This window comes from Musa acuminata, chromosome BXJ1-6, assembly GCF_036884655.1.
Source record: "Musa acuminata AAA Group cultivar baxijiao chromosome BXJ1-6, Cavendish_Baxijiao_AAA, whole genome shotgun sequence".
Lineage (NCBI taxonomy): Eukaryota > Viridiplantae > Streptophyta > Magnoliopsida > Zingiberales > Musaceae > Musa > Musa acuminata.
The window spans coordinates 41,304,609-41,327,178 of record NC_088332.1 but is presented as its reverse complement, the minus strand read 5'-3'; the positions used below and the strand labels follow the sequence as shown (position 1 = coordinate 41,327,178).

Below are 22,570 nucleotides of genomic sequence, written 5' to 3'. Positions count from 1 at the left end.
AGCATAAGGGTGTTTCAACACTCAAAAAGCAGTCTGACGCAATTGTTAAAACTTGTATACCAGCATGCCACAAGAAGCATTGGCATAGTAGCCTTTTTTTTCGAAAGATTTTAATAGATTATCTCTGATATGATTTTTCATTGAGGGCAGGCCTTGGCATCACAATAAGGCTACCGCTTTCGTTATCTACATGAAGAAAGAAGACCAAGGAATTAAATACCAGCCAGGCTGGTGTGGACCAGTAGTTACCGTTCCAAACAATGATGGGTGCTAAACCTGTTAGTCAGTACCAGTTTCTGGAACAAGCTGGCATGTCCTTTTTCATATTTTTCTCGGTATACCAAGTGGTCTAGGTCAGTAAATCACCTAAAATACCAGTATCGTATCGGTCCGACTAGCTACCAAAACTAGCATAGAATTAAGACTTAAATCCTTGTCTAACACTACATATAATGAAATTCTTTTCAAACCTCTATTGAAGGGAACCTCATGTCATCCATTTTTTTCAATATGATTTTACACTAAATTTAGAATAATTGATCAGTATCATGTTCAACTATTTAGTATGTTATTTGCTTGGAATCAGAACATGAAACATTACATGAATTTTAAGCCACAAACATGAACACGATATAATAAAGAACAATGAACATAATTTGTTTGCATATACTTGATTTGGGGTTTGATCACATAAGAATCCATATTAGTATCTTCAAGTTAAGTGACTAATAAATAAAGGTTCCTTCTCTTTCCACTTAAGTTGATATTGCACATGGGAAATAAAAACCAGCTCATGTACTGTAGATAGTCTACATGGTAGTGCCTCAATAGAGTACTAGAACATGATCAAGTTTCAAGTGATGAGATCTAGTCCCTTGATGCAAATTTAGCATTCTCTACCTTCCCATGAATCATACCCATTTGCATATCAAAAACAATGAGAAATACGAGGACATAATAGAAGAATAGCCCCCCAGTTGTGTACTTCTTCAAAGCAAGGACCAAGGCAGACAGCAGATATAGTAAAAACAGGTACAGAAGAATAGAAAGGAGATAAAGGAGCAGACAAACAGACACTGGGAAGGTCCCAACATTTTGATAAGGGGAAGGAGGGACCTACTATTACTTCAGGTAGACAATCTGGATGGAAAGGGATGATAGTGATCGTCCATCCACCATCCACACCTCAGGCTACATTGGTCAGTGCTGGCACATGAACGTGTGTGGATAAGAAACCCTCATGCATGATAAAAAAAACTGATTCAATTTCAAATGAAATGATCAGAAACAAACCAAGACTCCCAAACTCAGCCTGATAGAACTGCATCAAACTGCACAAACTATATACCACCAATATACATCAGCACTAAAATCTTACTAGCTCCGGTGCATGAAGCCCAATACAGGGTGTTACATGTCCTGGACCTTCTAACGTTGATCATTCTAAATTCCACTATTCATAATGATGAATTATAATGCCTATGTAAACAAAGAGATTGATGGGAACCGTATGGAGAAAATGACTTGTTTGGGGTAGTCTTTACAGAAGACTAATTAAAGCAACTGTGAATTAGATGATCCACGTTAATTAAAACTAACCAATTCCTTCCAAATGAATGATCTAAACGTAAAAATTAACAAAATAAAATGATGCAAAAGTAGTCATTCTAGCATAAAGAGAAAAAAAAAAAATGGACACGGCAATTGCTTACCTGTGACCATGTATAATGCAAGCCATGTACACCTACAAAATATATTGCACGATAAGTGCATACAACAGAACAAAAGTAATCCGAGATTCCTGATAATCGGCATGCTAATACAATAGTAATAATGACTGAATTGGTAAAATAGTGCAATGCTACAAGTAGAAAATGTGTTTGTAGAAACACTATCATGACATATGTTTCACATGTATAAGGTAAGTTGTAGTTAAAGATCGAGTTATGGCAACCTACATCCCTCGAGAACAAGAAGGTTGCTAGGTGGACGGAAGTGGTAGGTGTCGGGGAAAGGAAGAGGTGGAACAAGTGAAGAATCAAAAACTACCATACGACATAAACACAATATTTTCGGAATAGACCTCGTAACAACAACCAGTTCAGTTTCCCCAAACAAAAACAGGAAAATATTAGGGTTTTAGCTGCTATTCCAGCACAACTCAACAGGGGAATCGGGAGTAGTTGCGAGCCAGAGAAAGATTCAAGGATGGAATGCGCAAGAAATCAAAGAATGGATTCACCTGCGACTCCTCCACCGTCTCGGCGACTTCCTCCTCCATCTCCATTCGCCGATCGGTCCGTCGATCGAATGAAGGCGCGAACGAGGAAGCCGCTTTTATAGTAAGCTTTCGCACGTGCAAGACTAATCGCTCCATCACGATTCACAATACCACTTGATGAACACATTTTTATTATCATTATATTATCTTCACGGGTATATTCCACATCACTCCATGCGTGTCACAATGTCTCCTTCCACAAACAATAAATAAGATAATAAGCATATTTCCTTTTCCCAAAAAAAAAACAAGTAAATGGAGATGATATTTAGTGTCACAATCTTGCAACAAAAAATACGATGATGTTTTTTTCACATTGCATCATCTGACATTCTTTATTCATGATTGTATTCATTAATAGAGGGACATGAATGGCAAACAAAGAAGAAAAATTGAGGGTTGATTAGTAAACTCCTCTTAAGTAGAGATTTGGCATGTAATGTAATGGGTGAGCGTGCTACTTAAGCTTAGAATAGAGGATGGTGAAAAGATAGTGCTTCACAGATCAAATAGATATATCTTTTTAGATAGCATCAAAATGTATGTATCATTAAATCAGATCTAATTATTTAATTTTAATTTAAGTTTAAAAAATCATTTTTATATTTAATACAGTATATTACATATTTTATGCTTACAAAGACTAGGTAGAATAATAAAGTGAAAAGATAAGTGCCTCCCTCTCCTTTCTCTCAAATGGAAATCTTTTTTTTACGTAGATTATCTAAATATAAAATTAAAAGGTACACATGTATATTCTTTTATTGTTAAAATTAATAATATTATTATAGCACTAGGGCAAGCCTTATTATAACTAAAAAATATACTCTCTTGTGTACTAAAGCTTTTTATATTGATATTATCGACATCGATAAAGCTTCTTTGGATTGATCCTGTGAAAAATTAATTTCAACCATCAACTTATATTTTATGATCAAATTTAATTACAGGATAAATCTTAAGCGGTGCAGTCTCACCGCGTGAAACCCGTACCTCAGGTCAATGCTGGATCCGAAGCCTGCAATAGATCCATATTCAGCATCTAACAAGTCCGAATCCGATATTTTGCATAATGGGTTCGGGTTGGACATGAGTCGATGTAAACACCACCCGACCCGATTTAAAGGCCTTAAAAGAGGCATCAGTAGACCCAACAAGAACAATAACAAGGATGGAGTTCGAGAAGCGGAAGGCGGCGGTCATGGCGACGCTAGCGGCGCAGGCGCCGGACAAATCGCCGAAGGGGGCGGTGGACGCGCCCATCGTCCCCGTCCTCGACGCCCTCAACCGCCACCACTCATACTTCACTACAAGCTCTTGCTCCGGCCGCATCTCCATCCTCGCCCACGGCCGTCGCCCGGCCCCCGACGCCGGAGCCGTTGAAGGCGACGGAAATAAGACTGCGTCTAAGAAGAAGGCCGCCGGCGGCAGTTGGCTCTTCGTCAGCCACGACCCTGCCGACCCGGCCGCCGTCGTCGACCTTCTCTTCGGCGGCCCTGAGAAGTCCGTAGAGGGGGATCTGGTGTTCCGTTTTGAGCCTCTAATCATCGCGGTCGAGTGCCGGGATGTCGCTGCGGCGCAGGTGCTCGTTTCCACCGCGATTTCTTGTGGGTTTAGAGAGTCGGGTAAGTGAATGATCTTTTTTTCTTTATGAAAGAACTGTTACAGATTAGATTAAACAAAAAGATCTAGTGTTGATTTCTGGTTTGAATTGAAAGAATGTCTTTGAGTCATTTGAAGCAGGATGAGGTGCTCTTCATTAGGATATATAAAGTGAAGAAAAACATAGGTCTTGACCTTCATGATTTAGAAAATTTCAGGTCGGATATATTAATATTAAAAGAAGGATAAATTCTACTTAACTTGTTTCTTGTTGATTTAACAACTCAAGAGTTTGAAAGTATGCTTTAGGTTGGACTTGTAGGTATCAATTTTGCTTAAGATGTGAAATGCCAACTTTAAACTAAGATGTCTTTTTTCTATAGCTATAGGTAACGATTAGTTGAACCTAGGGTTTGACTTACTGATCCGAGCCAGCGTACCAACCGGTCGGCGACACAGCACGTGCCACCCCGTACCGGTGTGCCGAGTGTCGGCATGGTGGGGCGTGCCGATGGCACAAAAAAAGGCCCAAAAACACCTCTAAAAATACCTAAAAAATAAAAAAAAACTTTTATTAGGGCTTTTAATTTTGAACTAAATATAAGTTTAGTATAATTTCATCAAAAATATTATAAATTAAGAAGGAATAGCGACAAATATCTTTTTTGAGCTTTGAGCAGTGTTGTGGCACGTTTTGAATCGTCCATCCATTGATATTGAATTATCTACAAAAATTTGACTTGAATTGTTAGATTACGAGTTAAATTTTAAGATTCAAATGAATTAAGTAATAAAAGGATCGATTGACGGATATACATGATTCTATCACCAAAAAGAACAAGGAGACTCCACGGGCGATGGATTAGGATTCTCGATTCTATGTATTTGTATATCGATATGTTATTTTTGTTAGATCCAATCCTGAAATTGATCCTACGATGTAGTTTATTGATACACCGTATGTCATTAGTGCACAAATGTGATAATGGTTGTAGTCTGATCATCATGAACGACACGTGTCCGAGGCGACTCCTGAGGCAAGTATAATTGTGGCATGTATTGGTGTGAAGGTTGGAGAACGTTGGGACATGTATTCAATGATCTGTTGCTCCGTATCATAAGATCAATCACCGTGCTATTGCTTGGAAAGGAATGACCAACTATCATCATGCTATTGTTGGCCATAAGGTCTTTCATGATACGATGGTTGGGAATACAGCGAGCCCGACCCTGTGTTTACGTCGTATAAGCTTTGTTGCATTTGTTTAAAATCATCGACTACCTTTCCCTTCCCTTCTGTTTCTGTGTATAAATCTGATTAATATCTTGTCGAGCTCCATGATTTGAATCTTGGGTGACATGTATAAAAAATGTTAAAAGAGGGGGGAGAAAAGGGTTTGAAAACCCTTTGAACTAGTTCCAACGGTCAATTATACATGTAAACCTCATCTCTTGATCGATATTGATTAAAATTGGATCATTATCGACTGGTACAAGTTGGTAACGATCGAGTTTTAATCATTCTGCTAGGTATAGATCCTGTATCGATCGATACAAGGTCCGTAATATATAATCGCTCGGTATAGGACAGTCTGCATGCTGGTCACCTATCGGACCGGTATGTGCCGCTTGTACCTTATCGTTTTGGGTCGCACGATGAACCTTGGTCGAACCCAAATTGAACCAACTAGTTAGGTTATATGTACTAATTTGTGTTTTCTTAAAACATTTTTCTTGTAACATGTAAACATATTCTTGTCTCCTCATTAAGCTTCTTACAGAGTTATCTTCATATTTTACAAAATATTTTAAAGCCGTTTTATTTTAACAATACCTCGTCTTTCTTGTATCATACCTCTCTAATTTGTGGGAAACCATTTCGTCTATGTTTGAATATAAAGCCTGACTATTTGAGGGTTGTAACTCCTTGCACATCCTTATTGACTCCTTCAATTGTACATCACTTTCTTCATGCACCATATTCTTAAATAATTTGGAGAACCTCTAAATGCTTATGTTTTGGTTTTGTCTTTTGTCTTTTGTCTTTTGTCTTTTGTCTTGAACCTTGTCTTCCTGTACCATTTGTAATAATTTATTTTGAATTTTAATGCCAACTGTTGTCGTTTTATACAGGAATAACAAACACTCAAAAGCGTATTATGGTTGCTATAAGATGTTCTATTCGTTTGGAGGTGCCACTGGGACAAATGGATCATATTCTGGTGACAGCACAGTATGTCCATTACCTTGTTTCTATTGCTAATGATAAGATGGAAGTAAATAGAAAAAGAACAGAAAGCTTTCTCCACGTTTTGCAATGCAAGGTGAGACTACATTGCATTTTTCTTGTAAAAATTAGATTTATTCCCTTCATTTGCAGTATTATTTTAGCAAGTTGGTTTAAAATCAAATCTACACATGGAGGCACATTTGGTACTATCTCATTTTCTGTGTGGTTCTTTCTAGGATCAGTTAACTATATGCTCTCTAGATTTTCCTGACTTCAGATAACGGTAAGATTCAGTATTTTTTTTAAAGACCAGTTGAATTGTATGTTACAGAGATGCCTACTATAAGCTGTAATGATTGGTGTTTATTAGATATCATTGAATCCACACATGGTTTAGAATCTAGATGACCAATTATTGCATACTGCAACAATTTTTGTCATTGTTACCTGTTTTTCCTGTGATATACTAGAATAACTGTTTTCCCTATTATACCCTGGAATTTGGCTATTAAATATATTGTTGAGAGGGAAAATAAAAAAAACAGATACAATAAGTTGGTAGTAATCTTATTTTTCTATAACTTCTGGTCCTTCTTGTATGGGGGTTCACTTATGCATCCTTTTTTACCAAAATGGGCTTTAATTTAATGTGCAGGGCCTCTCAGGATCATCAAAGGAAATTATCGATTGTAGCCAAGAGGATTGCAATCAGAAGGTTGGCAAAGGGAATTCATTAGATATTGAAGCCAAGACAAATGTCTCTCGGGCTACTACAACACTAAATAGGAATAAAGCTGTAACACCTGGTGAGGATATTGGAGGGGGAAGCAGATTCAAGTCTGCTGGGCATTTGGAAGAGAAAGGCATTGATGCTACTCCTAAGGAATTGTTAGAAGAATCAGTCCATTATCATGAAGTGGAAACTGGATACTCTGAAATGGCTACTGGCACCGATTATAATTTAGGTAAACTAACAGATGCATACTTGTTCCCATTTTCTATTACATTTTTTTCTATTTTCCAAAAACTGTTCCTATTATCTTTTATCTTTTTACAAAGAAAAAGGAGCTAACAGATTTTTGTAGATGACGCACTTACAGTTCATTTCCATGATTTAAAAGCTTTGAAATTTTGGTTGCAATAGCCATGCTCTGATAACCTGTGTTATTATTCCCGCGTTGGCACTTGGCTCTACAATATTTTGGGAGTTACATTGAAATGAACTGGGATCTTAGTTACTTGGTGAGTTAGTGATCAACAAATTGACTTTGGAGAAGTTTACTATTTTGTATGGGAGGAGAGCTGTTCAAAGCATGGACAGTTTGGGATTAATATAAATATATAATTATACCAGTTGCTATCATTGTATTTTGGAGCTTCTCTTTTGGTTTGTTGCTAGTGGAAATTAATATTTGCTAGAACCACTGTGGTAAACTGCTCAGTATAGGATCAAAAGTAGGCAGCTAGAATAAATAGATGTACTTAGAGACTGGGAGGAGAAATACAATTGTTGGGAAAGGTTTGAGATCTATAATGCCAGATCAAGAAAAGGTCTTTGCCAGCTAGAAGCTGACCAATAACAAGCAATCAAATCACCTTTTAGTTTCAAATGCTGAACTTTAAGTACTGAGATGTTTGGCTTTAGATGAGATTAGATGCGGGTAGTTTAGTTGCGACCAGATATCTGAAGAATAATTTACATTTCCTTCTTTCCTTTCCACTAATAGCAATTATTGATCAATGTGCCATTTGGCTAGCAATTCTGCAGACAAGCAGGAGGTATATGCAAGCTCAAAGGCAACCATGCTCTACTTGCATATTTGCGTATTTGTTTGAATTATATGTTTAGCTTCAATAGCCACCCATGCTTAAAGGTCAAAGGTCTAACACTAGATGTCTAGGAACTTTCTTGTGTAGACTAGGTAACCAAAGAAGTTCTTATGATTCTTATGAATTTATGATGGCCCGTTAGCTAGAGCCGAATTTGCTTTAGACTTTGCTTAAAGTATAATGGTCCAGCACTTTCTTGTGTAGACTAGGTATAACTGAAGAAGTCCTTATGATTATTTTGCACTTATGATCAGACCCATTTGCTAGAGCTGAATTTGTTTTAGACTTTATTATTTAAGTTCTCTATTTTTCTTTTTTTTGGTTATTTTATAATGCTTGTTAGTAAGGAATTTCTTTGAAATTTTTAGGTTGGCATATGGAAATTAAAGGTTGGGACATGTATTGTGTTGTTTATTAGAAGAAAAATTATAGGAGGTGAGGAATCTTCATGGAGATTTGAGTTTGTGTATAGTAAAAAATAACTGACAAGAGGGGAACCAATCTTCATTCAAGGATCATGGCAAGTAAGAAAGTTTACCTTTGATTAAGATTTGATTATATTTGAAGAGTATTTTCACCAGATATAGAATATTGGATATGATTCAAATCATTGAGGAATGAGGAATAAACAGATGAAGTATGGATTCAAGTAGAAATTCTGATATTCCTTATTTGTTTTAATTTCATTTGTGGTTTGATTTGGATTTAGAAAGATACGAGTTATTCTTAAACGTTGATGCCCTTTTCACACAATTGAGTACATATACCACCATATCAGGTGCTAGTGTTGGGAACTAGCATTTTATGTGGGCTGGTTCAGTTTGGTGTTAAGAGAATATCCATGAGTCTGTTCCATTTTCAGAATTGAGACTGAACTGAACCACAGGAGAGCAAATGGAACTGAATCAAAATTGTTCAGGTTGATTTTTATGTTGGCTTTCCGAATTGTATTACTGTTACATATGCTTTCAAATTGGTCGATACAATGTGTAGCAATCAATATTTATCAACCTGTCGAATTACCTTTTATTATTATTTTTTGATGATACCGGGTGGTAAAGGTCTATGCTGCTCAATATATTGGTACCATACTGGTCTAGTAATTACCGAAAGCAGTATTGCATCAAGATATAAATCTTTGATATCATATTACTTTGTTATATGTAATTGTAGTTTACTTGATGTACTACATAATACATATAAGTGTAAAATATGCTCTTCTACATTTTTTTTTACTTTTTTTTCTTTGTTTGGCTAGTCCATTTTTACGTTCCTATTGCCAGGTTCAATATCTTCCACTAGCTGCTAGTTTTATGTCTTCAACTTTTCAAAAATGGAACAATCCTTATCGAGTTCTAGGGTTTTGAGTAGTATTATATTGAAGTTGCGGGGCATGAGTATATCTCGAGAGTCTTCTCCAACTATGACTATGGGATACTGTGGATATGTGCAACCCAAAACAAATGTGCTGGTCATGGACATAGGACTTAACATGTGAAGAATGGAGTCTGGAGTAGACCTTTTGCATAACCGAAGTATTAAAAACTGGTTGGATTGGTCCATATCAACTGGCATTTACTACTTTAACCAGATAACGGGATGTAGATTGGGCAATTTTATCCAGTCTCATCTGGAACATGGTTTGCTGTCCGGTAATTCTACAAACTGAGCATACCTCCTGGTTTTAATGAATAAAACCGGGGTACCTGCTGCTCGACGCCCATATATTTTTTTTAATTTTTTACAACTGATAGTTGTATTCTTTTTGCCTCCCTTGCTTCTCTTTATATCACATTCTCTCTTGTTGCTCTTTCCTCCCTTTCTTTCTATTGCTCCAGCGCCTCCCTGCCATTGTGTTGTTATTGTGGCCGTGCTGCATCGCTTTGCTGCCTCCCTGTCCATCTCGTCTATGGTTGCTTCTGGTACATTTCCTCCTCTTCCTCCTCTTCCAACTCCACCTCACCTTCACTTCATCCTCCGTTTCTCCTCTGTGTTTTCTTCCTCCTCCTCCCCCCTGCTTCTCCCTCTCCTCCACCTCTGCTCTTTTCTCTCTCTTTCTGATTGGTCCATGCCAACTGGTATGGTGGTGTACCACACGTTGGTACATTGGTGCTCTACTACGGTTCAGTCAATGGCTAATATGGGCTTAGTTTCGAGATTTAGATCTTGTGCTTCAACACAATTTCACTCTCTGGATAATGGTCCAAAGAATTTAGTTCACAAGAAACTTGCTATATTGAATCGTCATTGTTTTTTCATCAAAAGTTACATTTTCTGATTGATGATTCTGGAGATATGGAACTCAACTTTTAATGTAAACTTTATGCCACTTTCAGATGATTTAAAGCACACCACTGTTTCTGCTATAGATTAAGTTACAATTTGTCAACAGAGATATCAGGAACTTCCAGGAGCTCTCTTTCAGTTGTCATGTTAAAGATTGTTGGTGAACCAATTGAAAAGCTCTCCCTATGGGGTCAGTCAGCTTGTGCTTTAAATATCAAAGGAAAGGAACAGGTAATTGTCTTTGGTGGTTTCGGAGGTTTGGGACGTCATGCACGAAGTAATTATTCACTTTTGCTGGATCCTCAATCTGGACTGTTGAGAAAAATTGAAGTTGCAAGTTCACCACCTCCACGTATGGGTCATACGTCTTCACTTGTGGGGAGCAGTATTTTTGTTATTGGAGGAAGGGCTGGTCCCTTGGAGATTCTTAATGATGTGTGGGTTCTTGAAACTACTGAAAATCGATGGTCTTTACTAGATTGTAGTGGCCAAGTCTTTAATCCAAGGTAACCTCCCTTAGTGATGCTTAAGTTACTTTGTTATTATTTTTCACAAGCTTTTTATGGGGAGAATGACTTAACAGATATAACAGTTTATGGTTAGCTTTTAGTGAAACCTCACTCAATCGTGACTAATAGAGTTTTACTGTTTAATTTTTCTTCAACATGTAACATTCTTGTTTTTATTATCTGTTCTGCCAGAAAAGTTGACTTTAAAAATGTAGCTTTATCATTTTTAAGACTAGTATTTTATTTAAGTTGGTGAATAGTTTCTATGCTTGAGAACCATCATTATATTACATATGGAATGTTATCTCATGATAAAGTGAGAAAGTGTTGTATTCCATATGTACTTCTTGATTAGAATATTCCTCTTCAAAACTTTAGGTAATTTCTGACACGTCGGTTTCAAATTGCTTGCCATATTCTTATTTTGTGCATGCCGTATACAACACTTGTAGGATACTTATTATAATGTGTTGAAATATCAAATCTTTTGAATTACTATAAAAATATCCTATACTTTTAGGATGTTCATAAGATAGTTTGTGGAAGTTCTAGAGAATTTTGTTTGTTAACTATTAGTTGTTGATTTTAGTTGCGATGGGTATGTGATTGAATATGTCAATTTTTATTTTTTTTATTAAGAATTAACCTGCAATAATTGAAATCAGAATACTGATCTTGATGTATCAGAAGTTTATGGTATCTTATGTACATTCTTTAACTAAAAGCAATTCCTTTCTGTTGTAAACAAATCAGGGATGCTAGTCAATTATTGTTATGTGCAACATATGTTTACTAATGCTTTTAAGTACAAGTCAAACATTGTCATATATATTGTATTAAAAATATATTCTTTTGTCATATTTTTGCCATATAATATATTTTTTTTTAGGATTTACTCTATCTTCTTGATAACCCATATTCATTTGCATATCCATCTCCATGCTTTATGGTAGCTGATCTATGCTAGCATTTGTTTGAACTGTACAACTGTTTTCTATAGCTTTTAAATATAGCAAAGATAACTTTAATTGATGTTTGGACTTTGGAGTTTGGAGTTTGGAGTTTGTTTGCCATCATATGAGTACCTATTGCTATACAAGGTTTCCACTTAACCATATTCCTTATCAATTTTGAAGTTGTAAATCCATCATCTTTTTTTACTTATATTTCCATTGCAGGCACCGCCATGCAGCTGTGACTATGGACTCAAAAATATATGTCTTTGGTGGACTTAATAACGAAGTGATCTACTCCTGCATGAATGTTCTAGACACTCAAACCATGAAGTGGAGTGAGGTTAACATCTCTGGAGAATGGCCTTGTGCTCGTCATTCACATTCTATGGTTGCAATTGGCTCTCAGTTGTTCATGTTTGGGGGTTATGATGGTGAGAAGGCACTAGGTGATCTCTACAGTTTTGATGTCAAAACTTTACGGTGGAAAAGGGAAAAGACAACAGGAAGAGCTCCTTTTCCTAGATTTTCACATTCAATGTTTGTGTACAAAACTTATCTTGGCATTATAGGCGGCTGTCCTGTGAGGCAACACTATCAAGAGTTGAGTTTGCTGAACCTGACTTGTCATGTTTGGGTGCATGTGACCATTGACTCTTTTGGTAGAGAACTTTGGGTTCGAAGCTCCACCTGTGTAGTCGATGATGAACTTGTTATTATTGGTGGTGGAGCATCATGCTATGCATTTGGGACAAAGTTTAACCAGCCAATGAAAATAAACTTACAATTGTTAGAATCTACTGGTTACCTCTGCCCTGAAACAGAATATCAGTCGGTTATACAATATAACAAGACAAACATGCTCGGGAGTTCACTCTGCAACAATTATCCACGTGGAGCCTCTTGTGATTCCGAACCAAACAAATTGGTTGATAGGTCTTGTAATGGAAATGGGCATGATGCTAAAGAGTATGTTCTACAAATCAAGAAAAATTGTGCTAAATTTGCCAAGGATGTAATCAAGAAGTTTGGATATCTGGATCTCTCAAGAAATGTTCAACCAAGTCCACATGGCTTCTATATTTGTTTACCAATCACTCGGGAATTTTATGGTTTAGTACAGGAAAAGCAACTGACTCAACTAAATGACACTAATGACTATTCTGATAACTTCCATGCATATCTGAAGGACCTTTCTGTAAATGAGGTCTCTCTGTCAACAGCATTGAGCATCTTGTTATCATGTGGAGGTTCTTTACTAATAGACAATGTAGCCTGCAGCAAGAAGTTTCACAAATCTCCACAAAAGACACTGAGAGAATCTGTGTGCTCTTTGTTAACTGAAAAAGGGATGCCTTTACAACTGTTGGAGCAGATACCTGCAAGGTTTGATTCATTGGCTTCATGTTTATCTTTATTATTTCTTTAGTAAACAGAAAATTCCTATATATTTAAGTCGTTATCACAATGAAAGTTTGGTCTTTTTTTGGTTTTTGTTTTCGAGGTATGAGTTTAAGGTAATCATCATTACAATGTACAAAGGCTTCAAACATTATATTACATCTTGACAAAATGATATGTGCCACTTAGGTGGGAGCATCTAGGGGACATTATTGTTCTTCCAAAAACTGCTTTTATGGATCCTAGATGGGATTCTGTTGGAGAAGAACTTTGGCCTATTGTTGCTAAATCTCTTGGTGCCCAGCGGTTAGCACGTCAAGTAAGTTACTATCAAGTTGCTTTAGTTTTTCCAATTTTCTAGTGTCATTTGTCACATTATTTTTCTTCCTTATTTTCTCCACGGATTATTTTTTAATGCAAGCTTATATGATTATGAAACATGCTATGAACTTATCATGCTTGTTTGTAACTCATGCAGTATGAGGTTAGTAATAGAATTAATTTCATGGCTAGAAATTATGATTCCTGTTTGGTATATTTAAATGTTAAAACTTTATAGTTCTCACATGTGCCATAAGTTTTCATGGTTAACATTCCCTGATTGTTCCTTGGGAAACAAATTATAAAGACAGCCAAAGAAAGAATGGATGTTCATGAGGTCCAGCACAAGAATTTCACATTTTCCGTGATGATTGAATTTTGCATTTTCTGTGATGATTGAATCTGGCATTTTCCTTGATGATTTTCGCTGTGCCAAAGCTGCGCAAATATTTTACCTTTCTGCATCACACATTTGTGGACGTATAAAGAGCCTCATACTCGGAAAACTCTTGAGTTTTGCACTTGATCTTTATTGCTCAACAACTTAATTTTTTTGTGGTTTGATTCTGTTGCACCATGCATACCATTTTCATGTTCTGGATGCATGAAGGTAATGCACACAAAAAAAAAAGAAAAAAAGAAAAAGTGGAAGACTGGATGCTCCCTTTTTATACAATGTGATGCTTATTTGTGTTCTATACAGGTATTTTTGGATGCTATGCCTTTTTATGCAATTATGTTGATGTTGTATCAGGGTCGAATTTTGCCGACTGGGACAAGGGACAGCACATTAGAAATTCTTCTAGGAGAGAATGGCTGGGTGACACATCACGAAAATGGAATCATCTACTCCTTTGATGCAACAAAATGCATGTTTTCTTCAGGGAACCTCTCTGAAAAGTGTCGCATTGCTCAATTGGATTGTGCAGATGAAATTATTGTGGATTTGTTTGCTGGAATTGGATATTTTGTTCTTCCATTTCTTGTTAAGTATGGCCAGTTCCTTTGGTTAGATTATATTCATTTACTAGAATCTTTAAAGAGTTTTATACTTTTATGATGATTTTGTATTGAACATAAAGTTATGCGCAGAGCTAGGGCAAAGCTGGCTTATGCATGCGAGTGGAATCCTCATGCCATAGAGGCTCTTCAGCAAAATGTTCATATCAATTCTGTGGCCGACCGATGCATCATACTTGAGGGAGATAATCGCATTACAGCTCCTAGAGTATGTCATTGTTTGCACTTTTTTCACTTTAAATATTTCAAAGATGATTCCCTAATGATGATGTGTCTGTTAATATTGGTTCATGTTTTATGGAAGTTAATATCTTTTGTTTTTGAGATGGCATGTAGTTTTACATTGCATATTGTCCCATCACCTGATAAAATTTTATTTACCTCTCACTAATAAGATGGAAGCACCATCATTTTCATCTCAGTTCTGTTGTATTGACTTCAAAACTTCTGAAAATGGTCACATTTTATTTTGGTGATCAAAATGTTTTTATATTGTTGCAATGCTATCATCCATCAGCAATTTGTGGCATTCAGGGATTAGTTTCGAGTGAAAAACATTCGATGGAGTCAACAAGCTGTTTGTACCTGTTGCTTCTTAATCTTTTTTTTGTTTTAAATTCCTAGCTGAATTTATTTGTTAATAAGCATAGATTCTGTATCTTTTGGTTCTAAAAGTTTTCATTTTAGAGTACTAGCGAGCAATATGGATTGGAACAGAAACTATAGAATAGCTGAGATGAGGCATGTTGAGTCATATGACTGGTGCTTTAACAGTTGACAAGGGAATAACCACAGTCAATTTAAGGAGTTGTATGCCTATCAATATTGTCGTGTCTCTATGATGATTAAATAGTGGGAAAGCGTCACCATTCAGCATAGCCATTTCCAAACAACGAAAGGCTTTTGTTATGTGGTATGCTGATTTAGACGAAGGAAATTGCAAACTTGGCATGTTTAAGATGATGATTCTTCAGATATTTAGATGGTTGAAAACTAGATAGACGAGATTTAGCTCCGTCTGATGGCTTGCTCAGTTCATCACAATGGTTTTGAGTACCAAGGTTTGGGTATTCAGATGCTATGCTAAATGGTCTGAGGTTCAATTAGTTAGGGGGACAGTTCTATGGCATAGGTAGACTATTGCCAATTTGTTTCTTTTGCACTGTACGGAGAAGAGAGAATAATATTGAAAGAAAAATAAAGGAGAGATAAGGTCATTTGTTTCAGAGAAAAAAAGTATTTTTCAATAGGAAAAAAAAAGATGCATGTATCTTTACACCGCAACAATCCGAACCTTATTAAGTGTTGATAGTTTGATATCATCCTTTTTTAGGACTCTGGAACAAGAAATAAAAGTTATATAACTAGGGATATCCAATGCAAGGATTTAACACCTGTCTGATACTAGTTTCAGTAACCAATCAGACCAATATGATATCGGTATATCCACTTTGATTATACCATTCAATAAAGTTTAAAAAATGGAATCATATGTGCACCTATGTTAGTTATATGTTTCCATTTTGATACTAGTTGGACTGGTAAATAATAGTTGGCGTGTATTGGTACATTTGGTATTCAAAACCTTTATTAAATGTAAAAGTAAAATTTTTTTGATTGAACAGGCAGCAAGGCTTTTCAAAGTTTCTACTGACCTTTGGAATTCTGTGTAGAAAACTGAACTTACTTGGAGAATGAAGTAGGACAAAGAAATGTTCATTTAATAAAAGCATTAAGAATAGACAATGTATTCTTGTCATTCACCACTCTCCGAAGGCTCTCATATAACTCGCAACTGATCTATCGGCTGGAGTTATTGCAGGACATTGAAAAATCATATTCTTAATCTTCACTACATTATAGAAGTGCAAATGTATACAATCAGTTGCAAGACTTAATTTGCAGAGGTAACTGTGGATAGTTTCAACAAAATCCTTTGCGGAATGGTATGGCTGGAGTTTGGGTCATGCAGCTTTGTGTTATATACTAGCCTCACTGACTTGTCTTTTTCTAGCTTGGCATCCTGAAGAGTTTGTTATTGTAAGAACTCATCTTTTCTGATTGCCTGGCTCCAATTTGTTCATTGATCATTTTGTCAGATTATTTATATTCTGTACTCATAGAAAACCATATCAATGATGAAACTTGTTTCTTTCCAAATAAATGCAATTTTTGGTGGGTAAATTTTTTGCAAGTACATTGTTCTAGGTTGCATTTTTTTGCATTCCACCATTGTCTATATGATAAAATTGGTTTTTTATGGGATAAAAGATCTGCTCTTTACCACTTCTCCTTTGGCCTAGCATTCATTGAATAAGTAAACGCATCTGTGTTCTAGTTAGCAACTAATAAGTGGTGATCCATTCAATTTGGTTGTCAGGGGGTTGCTAATCGTGTCTGCCTTGGTCTCCTACCTTCAAGTGAGTGCAGCTGGAATGTTGCTGTAAGGGCTTTGAGGTAGATGAGCTATTCCAATAATGTAATTGGCTTGATTTTGATATTGTGCATTTCTTATAATGTTGCTTTGTACTGTTTATCCTCGTGGCTATTCAAAGATTATACAAGGAGCATCATGTACATGACAATTCTTTTTAGAGTTATCATTAATTTTCTATAGTTTAGCAACTTGTGCATAATGCTTATGATTAGTATGGAAGTAGAAAAGTTGTATTATATTTTTCACAAACAACAATTAGTAATTGGCATTATCTCTGGCCTAAATTTTGTTATTTGAGCCTAAAATTTAGTCAATATTACAATATTTCTATCTTTTACAACCAAATCATATGTTCAGGGCTGAAGGCGGCATCCTTCATGTGCATGGAAATGTCAATGACTCCGAAGAGTCCTCATGGTTGGATTATGTCGTAAAATCCATAAGCAACATCGCCTGTTCTGAAGGTAAATAAACATATAAGATGAGAATTGTGGACATGCAGTTCTCCGGTTCTTAAACCATATTTTCTCAGTAAAAAAATGTGAGGTTATGTTTTCTCCCTGTACAGGTTTACTTTGGGATGTCTCAATACACCACCTGGAGCGAGTAAAGTGGTATGGACCTCACATACGGCATCTTGTTGCCGACATAAGATGCAAACAATTGTAGATTAGATGTGCGCAAACAAATTTCAAATTTTGGAAGTGAAGCAGATGTAGTGAGTGTCTTACAACATCAGAGTTGCCCGGTACTGTACTGAACGATCTTTTGTATGATGTTGTGTTGAATTATATTCAATCTTGTTTGCGTCCATTCTGTTACTCATTGCTTCAGAAATCTTACTTTTGAAGACGATGACTTGATGATTTTTTCGGCAATTCTAACTGTTAAAGCTGCTACGGTTGGTCATCCATCTCTGTCTCCATTTCTTGTCTGTCCTTGCTTGGTGGTATTAGATTCATGCAGCCAACCCCAATTAGGTTTGTTTACTGACCTGAAGTCTCATCTCATTAGTGATTGATGGTAGTTAGGAAGACAAAGACCCCTATTAGGTTTATCAAGCACTCAGTTCTTAGGTGTCAAAGGGTAGGCCAAGGAACATTTGAATCACACACTTGTGTCATTAGATTGATATTATCATCATGTGTTATTAGCTTAGGACAATTAAGAATCAATGTTTTATCATGCTGTGTTTGCTTTAAGAAACATGGTCGTTGCATAGTCTTGTTAATTGTGTTGCATAATATTGACCTGTTTTAATCCATTGAAAACTCAAATGACAACATTTCACAGGAGGAAGAACAATTCTCTGAACCACTTTGATAAGATCAAACTCAGCCAGCTTTGGCTTCAGCTACTTGTAGATTTTGAAGAGCTACTGCTCGTGGATTCATTAAACCTTATTTAAGAGCTCTGAATACAACATGGTCCAACATGGCTTATGTTGTTCCTCATATCCTTGTTCGAGCAGATGATCAACCAAGCCCATATTGACAGAACAATTGTGAAGAATAGAACAGGATGATTGATTGCAAGCTACACATCTACAGCTAGATTTCTGCACCACTTGATTCATTCGTACCGGAAGAAGCTACTACACCAGCTGCACTGGCTGCTGCATCCCACTCCTCATCATCGAGCAAAACTCCTCATAGTTGATCCTTCCATCCTGCAGTCAATGAATGGGGGGAGATCAGCAGAAGAAGAAGACATGAATCTTGTGCGAGACCATCCACAGGTCAAACTAGAAGAGTGAATGTTTGTTTCTACATGATCTGCGTCGACTTCCGATATGATTTCCTTGATCGTGTCTGCATCACCCACTCCATGTTGCTTCATGGCTGATTCCAGTTCTTCTCTGGTGATGAACCTGGCAAAGAAGAGTTTAGACGAATCGAATGCTCGAGAAAATTCACTCGAGCTCTAAGTAGAACTCACCCGCTGCGGTCCTTATCGAAGTACTGAAACGCTCGATACAGATGCTCCTCCCTCTCCAGTTTGTGCCGATGCATCGTGGCGGTGATGAACTCGATGTAATCGATGCTTCCATTCCCATCCACGTCGGCCTGAGCAGAGACCCGATCTATGTTAGCTTTCGGTGAAGTCAAGCCGGGAAAGAGCATGAGAGATTAGCATCTTACAGCATCCATGAGCTGCTTTATCTCAGCCTCTGATAGCTTCGAGCCGAGGCGAGCCAATCCTGTCTTCAGCTCATCGTATGTGATCGTGCCACTCTTGTCCGTGTCCATGTTGGTGAACATCTGCTTCAGCCCTTTGATCTCTTCTTCCGAAAGGTTCTCAGCAATGACCTGGACGGGAGACACTGTGAGCACAAGGGAATCTGATGCGATCGATACCATCTTGTGCTGATCGCTAACCTTGAGCGCCATCTTCTTCATCTTGTTCATGGCCCTGAACTGCTTCATCCTCGAGAGCACTGCGCTGTCTATAGGATTGTCTGATGCCTCTCCACCTTCTACCATCCATGGGTGCTCTGAAAAGCCAATCCCACCATTAGCAGCGAGCAAGACTAAAGGAGTTAAATGGGTGGAGAATTCAACTAGACACGGACGAAGAACTTGAGCCGCAGTGATTCTTTTCTTTGGGTCCTGTTTCAGCATCTTCATGACCAGGTCTTTGGCGCTGCTCGATATAGATGGCCATGGCGCACTCTCAAAGTCGATCTCTCCCTTCAAAATAGCATCAAAGATTCCTCTTTCGGTTTCTGGGGGAGCAGCGTGCAACAGAAGAAACCATGACATCAGCCATGAAGAGACCAAAGACCGAAGGATTGAGAGGGTCTCATCTTGATACTTACCAGCCCAAAATGGAGGCACGCCACTGAGAAGAATGTAGAGGATAACACCTGCACTCCAAATGTCTATCTCCTTCCCATAACGTTGCTTTAGGACCTCAGGAGCAATGTAGTAAGCACTTCCCACGATATCTTTGTACACTTTGCCTGCAGTGAGATCAGTTGATGATGGTCGATGCCACTAGGGAGCTTCAAGAGATCGATCGACATGAATGCGCAAAGAATCATAGCAGATCCTGTGATCATGGAAGCGGCTGACCTTCTTCGATGAAGACCGAGAGGCCGAAGTCGGTGGCCTTGAGCATGGCGTCCTCCTCGTTGGTGGCGAGCAGGAAGTTCTCTGGCTTCAGATCTCGATGCATCACCCCCATGAAGTGGCTGATGTTGACCACGTTCACTATGGCGCGGCAAATGGCCGCCGCCGCGCGCTCCGAGTAGTGCCCCTTGGCGATGATGCGGTCGAACAGCTCGCCGCCGGCGCACAGCTCCATGACCAGGTTCACCGAGTTCCGGTCCTCGTAAGCCCCCTTGAACTCCACTATGTTGGCCTGCCCGGTGAGGTGCTGCATGATCTGGATCTCCCTCTTGATGTCCTCGCGGTCGCTCTTGGTGGCCAGCTTCCGCTTGGAGACGGACTTGCACGCGTACTGGGCGCCCGTGGCGGTTTCGGTGCAGAGGTAGGTGACGCCGAACTGGCCACGGCCGAGCTCCTTCCCGAGGCTGTACAAGGACCTCACGTCCGCGAAGGGCTTCCCGAGGATGGCGTTGGGAGCGACCACGCCCTTGGAGGCCGGTGGTGGCTGCGCCTGCGGTTGGGCCTGCGGAGGAGGAGGAGGCTGGTACTGTGGCGGCGACGGCGCTGGCTCCTGGTAGGAGTAGCCATTGATTTCTCTTGTTGCCACCGAGTGTTTGCTTTTGCTGAAGCACGCTCCCATCTGAATTCAACGAAACAAGGCAAAATTCTGCTCAGGAATGCAAATCAAGAGAGCAGCAAACCAGATCTGACCACGATTCATCCACTCAAAAGGACAGACATGCCACACTGTGTGATACAACATGCAGGTTTTTCAAGATCAAACTATGATTTAGCAGCTCCAAAAGGAAATATATCAGTAGAACATAGAGAATTCACTGCACCTGTGAACAGATGAAGCTGGCTGAGCTGAAGAACTCAGACTAGACGATCGTGGACTCCAAATGCTGCAAGTTTGGGATAAAAGTGAGATGAGAGCATGGAGAGGTTGCAGATGGTGGCAGGGCTGTAGTGTAAGGGGGGGGAGGGGAAGAAGAAGACTTCGATACCAAAATAATCAACATTAAAACTCCAAATCCTAAATAAACAACACAAGATTTACTGAGAATTTACTTAACAGATGAAGCTGGTTGAGTTGAAGAATTCAGACTGGAGGATTGCGGACTCAGATTCTGCAAGTTTGGTCTGAAGCTGAGATGATCATGGAGAAGTCGCAGAGTTTGGGAAGGCTTCAAATTAAAGGAAAGCAGTCTTATTTTAGAGAGCAACCAATTGAGAAGGTCGTTTTACATGTCCCCATCTGACAATACAGTGCTGTCATCATATCTTTTTCTTGCTGCATGATCGAGTGTTGGAAGACAGTGGGAAGACAGAGAAATATCTATATCTATATATATATATATATATATATATTCGAATACTCCTAAAAATTATCTATCCTATTAGTTGGCAGCATGTTATGTTAAATTTAAACTTCAAAGATACCAAGATGGATTTTTCATGTTGCCTAGAGAGAGAGATAGAGAGAGATGTATGTCATTGTGTCTCTCTTCAGTGAAAGTGGATAGTAGATAGATGTCGCTCGTCATCATCGAACTGTAAAAGACTTTGTCCTTCTCTCTCTTTGGCAGTAGTCGGAGAGAAGGACATTCCTTGTCAGCTTCCTGTGTTTGCTGTTCATCTTGCTCTATTATGGTTCCACCTTATGTCGGACGGCAACATCGGATGAAAATATCTGCAACCATCCACGACTCATGTCCCGACTCGGTGTACAACAGCCTCAGTTCAGCCTGTGGTAACTTACATCGTGTCGTCACTCGTGGCCAGAAGAAGTCACTTCAATTACCTTAGTGTATAAAGGATGGACACCAACACTTGGCATCAATCCCACTCTTTATGTAAGATTGTGATGTCAAAGATTTATATCTCATCTTTTGTTTTCTTATGTTGTAGTTTATGGGAGTTGTAGGGAATCTCAAACCATATTCTCTCTCTCTCTTTTAAATTATGATAAAAATATGATATTTCTCTGTCTATAGTATAGAGATGGAATGATAAAATAAAATAATTAAAAAAAATCAAGAACATGAAACTTGCAAGATATTTTGTTATTAAATAAATATTTCATCTTTTTTTTAAGGAGTCCAACATCTCTAATTTGTCAAAGTCTTTATCAATTAAACTAACTAATACTATTTGAATTATGTCACTTATCCTTAAGAAAAAAATCATCTTTCATTTTAAAGTACTCCCACCATTCTTTACAGTCAAAAGAAATTTTGGGAACAAACTCTGGATTTTTGTGCTTCAAATGCAGGATAATATTGGACAACAAAATGAAGAATAAAAAAGGGTGGTTGTAACCAACAACTTGGCTTCTAAAATCCACATGATAATTTTAATATGTTTGAGCTTCTAATGGATGTGATGAACAAATAGGCTTTATTATATGTTATATTGTGAAATGGCATGTGGAAGGTAGGAAAGGAGACAAGTAGTAGTAGTTGAAATGTGTTAGCAAATATGCTTGATTGATAGCTAATGATATGCTCTACAATCTTTTGCTTTCTCTAAACCACCATCCAATTGTTCTGTATCTTTGTGCCCAAGTGTGCTGTTTGTTTTCAGTACA

At 38.0% G+C, this 22,570-nt stretch overlaps 3 protein-coding genes across 15 annotated transcripts in view; 1 reads left to right on the top strand and 2 right to left on the bottom strand.

The window, feature by feature from the left end:
* The window catches only part of LOC135586604 (DNA mismatch repair protein MSH5-like), a 28,870-nt gene extending 26,515 nt beyond the window's left edge, over positions 1–2,355 (bottom strand). For all 7 annotated transcript variants that reach the window (XR_010514522.1, XR_010514524.1, XR_010514523.1 and 4 more), the window contains exons 1-2: positions 2,243–2,355; positions 1,713–1,744 (exon numbers count right to left, since the gene is read on the bottom strand). Coding sequence is in view for 4 of the 7 variants with exons in the window: in XM_065188878.1 (XP_065044950.1) it covers positions 1,713–1,744; positions 2,243–2,287 (77 nt within the window). In the remaining 3 variants the exon portion in view is untranslated. The remainder of the gene's footprint in view (positions 1–1,712; positions 1,745–2,242) is intronic.
* Positions 2,356–3,449: 1,094 nt separating this feature from the next.
* On the top strand, positions 3,450–18,301 carry LOC135677030 (tRNA wybutosine-synthesizing protein 2/3/4-like). Of its 4 annotated transcripts, XR_010514521.1 has the most exons (12): positions 3,450–3,906; positions 6,017–6,207; positions 6,769–7,078; positions 10,336–10,735; positions 11,917–13,077; positions 13,282–13,411; positions 14,168–14,403; positions 14,506–14,641; positions 16,814–16,890; positions 17,228–17,334; positions 17,439–17,618; positions 18,164–18,301. XR_010514521.1 is itself a non-coding variant. In XM_065188871.1 (11 exons), exons 1-11 carry the CDS (start codon positions 3,453–3,455, stop codon positions 17,537–17,539), a joined length of 3,303 nt encoding a protein of 1,100 aa, XP_065044943.1. In that variant the 5' UTR covers positions 3,450–3,452; the 3' UTR covers positions 17,540–17,695. The 4 variants fall into 4 exon arrangements, 3 of the variants coding, with proteins under 3 accessions (XP_065044943.1, XP_065044944.1, XP_065044945.1); XM_065188871.1 differs by lacking the exon at positions 18,164–18,301 and having other exon boundaries at positions 17,439–17,695; XM_065188872.1 differs by lacking the exons at positions 17,439–17,618; positions 18,164–18,301 and having other exon boundaries at positions 16,814–16,912.
* On the bottom strand, positions 18,229–21,287 carry LOC135677031 (calcium-dependent protein kinase 19-like). 4 transcript variants are annotated; one of them, XM_065188877.1, is made up of 10 exons: positions 21,057–21,287; positions 20,823–20,885; positions 19,945–20,620; positions 19,689–19,832; positions 19,443–19,595; positions 19,249–19,364; positions 19,012–19,179; positions 18,809–18,936; positions 18,641–18,740; positions 18,229–18,539 (listed from the first exon to the last, which is right to left on the bottom strand). In XM_065188877.1, exons 3-10 carry the CDS (start codon positions 20,618–20,620, stop codon positions 18,465–18,467), a joined length of 1,560 nt encoding a protein of 519 aa, XP_065044949.1. In that variant the 5' UTR covers positions 20,823–20,885; positions 21,057–21,287; the 3' UTR covers positions 18,229–18,464. The 4 variants fall into 4 exon arrangements, with proteins under 4 accessions (XP_065044949.1, XP_065044946.1, XP_065044947.1 ...); XM_065188874.1 differs by having other exon boundaries at positions 19,443–19,832; positions 21,057–21,215; XM_065188875.1 differs by having other exon boundaries at positions 19,443–19,832; positions 21,052–21,212.
* Positions 21,288–22,570: the final 1,283 nt, after the last annotated feature.